Source organism: Carica papaya, chromosome 2, assembly GCF_054855325.1.
Source record: "Carica papaya isolate Zhongbai chromosome 2, ASM5485532v1, whole genome shotgun sequence".
In the NCBI taxonomy this organism is placed as follows: Eukaryota; Viridiplantae; Streptophyta; class Magnoliopsida; order Brassicales; family Caricaceae; genus Carica; species Carica papaya.
In genome coordinates, this window is record NC_142310.1 from 20,132,464 (window position 1) to 20,134,886 (window position 2,423).

Genomic DNA, 2,423 nt, shown 5'->3' on the forward strand with positions numbered 1-2,423 from the left:
GTAATCTTAACTTTTATATGTTGATAAACATTCAAGTAAATTTAGAGCATTAAACAAGAGTTTTAATTAAATTAGTCAAAAATGAAATTAATTGTTCTTGTAAATAAAAAGAAAAATAAAATTTATCCACACATAATATTTTATTTTAGTAAAAAAAAATTACTGGAGCCAAAGAGTTACAAAATTCATTTTCATTTATTTTTCAAGATTCAAACTCATATTTTTTATTTAAAAAATACTAACAATCAAATTAATAATTTATTTAATTTAGATGAACATTTACAAAGGATTCCGAGCATTCTCAAAATTAATAAAACTTTGGAAGCTTTCAATGGAAAAATAAAATAAAATAATGAAAAATTAACTACTACATCTTCCAGTCTATATAAAATACTCATTTATCATAGAAAATTTATAATTAATAATTATGCAAAAAAATAAATAAGTTAAATATACTTTTTTTTTTTTTTTGTAAATTGTTTTTAATTAAAAAACCATCTTGCTTAATTCTTTTCCAACAAATATTTAAAAGACTAACTAATTGACATTAAAACACCCTTTGATTATATAAGTTTTATAAAAGCAGCTAACTATTTTCTAGGCCATTTTATTAAATTACGATTTACAATTCTAACTTTATTGAATATTTAATGATTTATTAGAATTTATAAGTCAAATATAAGAAAATAAAGTATTCAAACCCTTGTATATGTATATATATATATACACACACACACAAACGTATATATATATATGTGTGTGTGTAAGCAATACCAAAATAGGTACAGGCTATATGAACTTTTAAAAAACCAAAAGTAATAAACTATTTTAAGATACCCTTTTAGAAACTTTTTTTTTTTTGTATAATTAAAAGCGCTAAAAAACTTTTAAGAACACGTCAGAAAAATTATTTTAATAATTAAAATGTACTTTAACCATGGTGGATCTAAACACTTTAAGCCGGAATAAAGCTTTAGCTCCAGCCAATAGATTACTGCCACGTGGTTGAGTAAGAGCAGATTGCTGCTTTGAGAAGCATCCTCATCCCACTCCCATGCAGCTATATAAACCCATCAAACCCCTTCGTTATTGAATCTTCGTGCCACTCTTCTTCAACTGTTACACATACATACATACAAATACAAACATATACGCACATATAAATATAAATATTGATATAGATTACTGATATTGGTGTGAAAAGGTGGCGGATTGAAATAATTAAAGATGAAGAAAGGAGGGTCTGCCATGTTGAAGCAGATAATGGGTTTGCTGAGTTCGATTGCTAAAGCTAAATCCATGGCAATCAAGAGCAAGACAAGTGCTTTCAAAGTTCGTCTGATCATGTTTTCGCTGATGAAGAACAAGAAGCTTTTGCTGGGTTCCATATCTAACAAGATCCACGGCCTCCTAGGCCAGCATGACAAGGAGGAAAATGGCCATAAACAAGACGACGCAGACGCAAGCAAGGATATTATCGTCCACAATGCCATGGCCACTGAGGAGGAAGAAGAAGAAGACGACAAGTATCCGGATCTGACTCACTCGCTTTTCAATGAAGATGATGAAATGGACTTGGATGATGAGCAGCAAGGTGGATCCATCATTGATCTGGTAAGAAACTCGAAAGAGGAAGGAGAAGATTTCAGGTTAGAAGATGAGATCGATCATGTTGCAGACTTGTTTATCACTAGGTTTTATAAACAGATGCGGCTGCAAAAGCTTTTGTCATTCAAGAGGCATCAAGAACAAGAAGCCTTCGGGGGAAAAACCTGATCAGCAAAATTAATTAACACCAACTCGTTATGAGTTTCACTGCCATTCTTTTCTTCTTTTTTAATTTTCTTTTTTCTGCACTGAGTTTTTCATTCTCGCTCACATATATAAATAATCTAATTACCAAAACTCAGAGAGGATATCGTCTCTTAGAAGCATTTACATATGGAGCTTTTGCTCCCTTTTTATATTTCTCTTTTTCTTCGCAACGGCAGTATTAATGTAGTAGTGCAATTATTTTTTTCTCCTCCAAATAAAAGTTGGCATGGGTTTTAAATTATATATTATACACATTTTCTCAAATGTTTAAAGAAAGGAGAAAGATTGAATGTAATTATTTAAATAAATAATTTATATATTTTATTAATTATACAACATATATATTAATTATAATATAATGTCATAAAAAAACATAAGAAAAATAATTAACTTGAACTTAAAATTTTTTATAAAAAAAAATTCAAATGATTAGTAAATATATTATTTATATATTAATCAAGTTTTTGATATTCAAGTATCAATCTTTTAAATATATAATCTATTTCTTGTATCGTATTAAATAAAATGTTTAGTCGATTATCCTAAACGTAAAATTTATAAATAAGATAAGTTTTATTATTTATATCCATTAATAAATATATATTTCA

The 2,423-nt window shown here is 27.7% G+C and overlaps 1 protein-coding gene across 1 annotated transcript; it reads left to right on the forward strand.

The window, feature by feature from the left end:
• Positions 1-1,111: 1,111 nt before the first annotated feature.
• LOC110818220 (transcription elongation factor) lies at positions 1,112-2,019 on the forward strand. Its single transcript, XM_022047004.2, has one exon. It carries the CDS (start codon positions 1,228-1,230, stop codon positions 1,774-1,776), a length of 549 nt encoding a protein of 182 aa, XP_021902696.1. The 5' UTR covers positions 1,112-1,227; the 3' UTR covers positions 1,777-2,019.
• The last annotated feature ends 404 nt before the right edge of the window (positions 2,020-2,423 follow it).

Excerpts from the sequence above, each read along its gene's own strand:
- LOC110818220 (XM_022047004.2), top strand. The coding sequence starts at position 1,228 with ATGAAGAAAGGAGGGTCTGCCATGTTGAAGCAGATAATGGGTTTGCTG.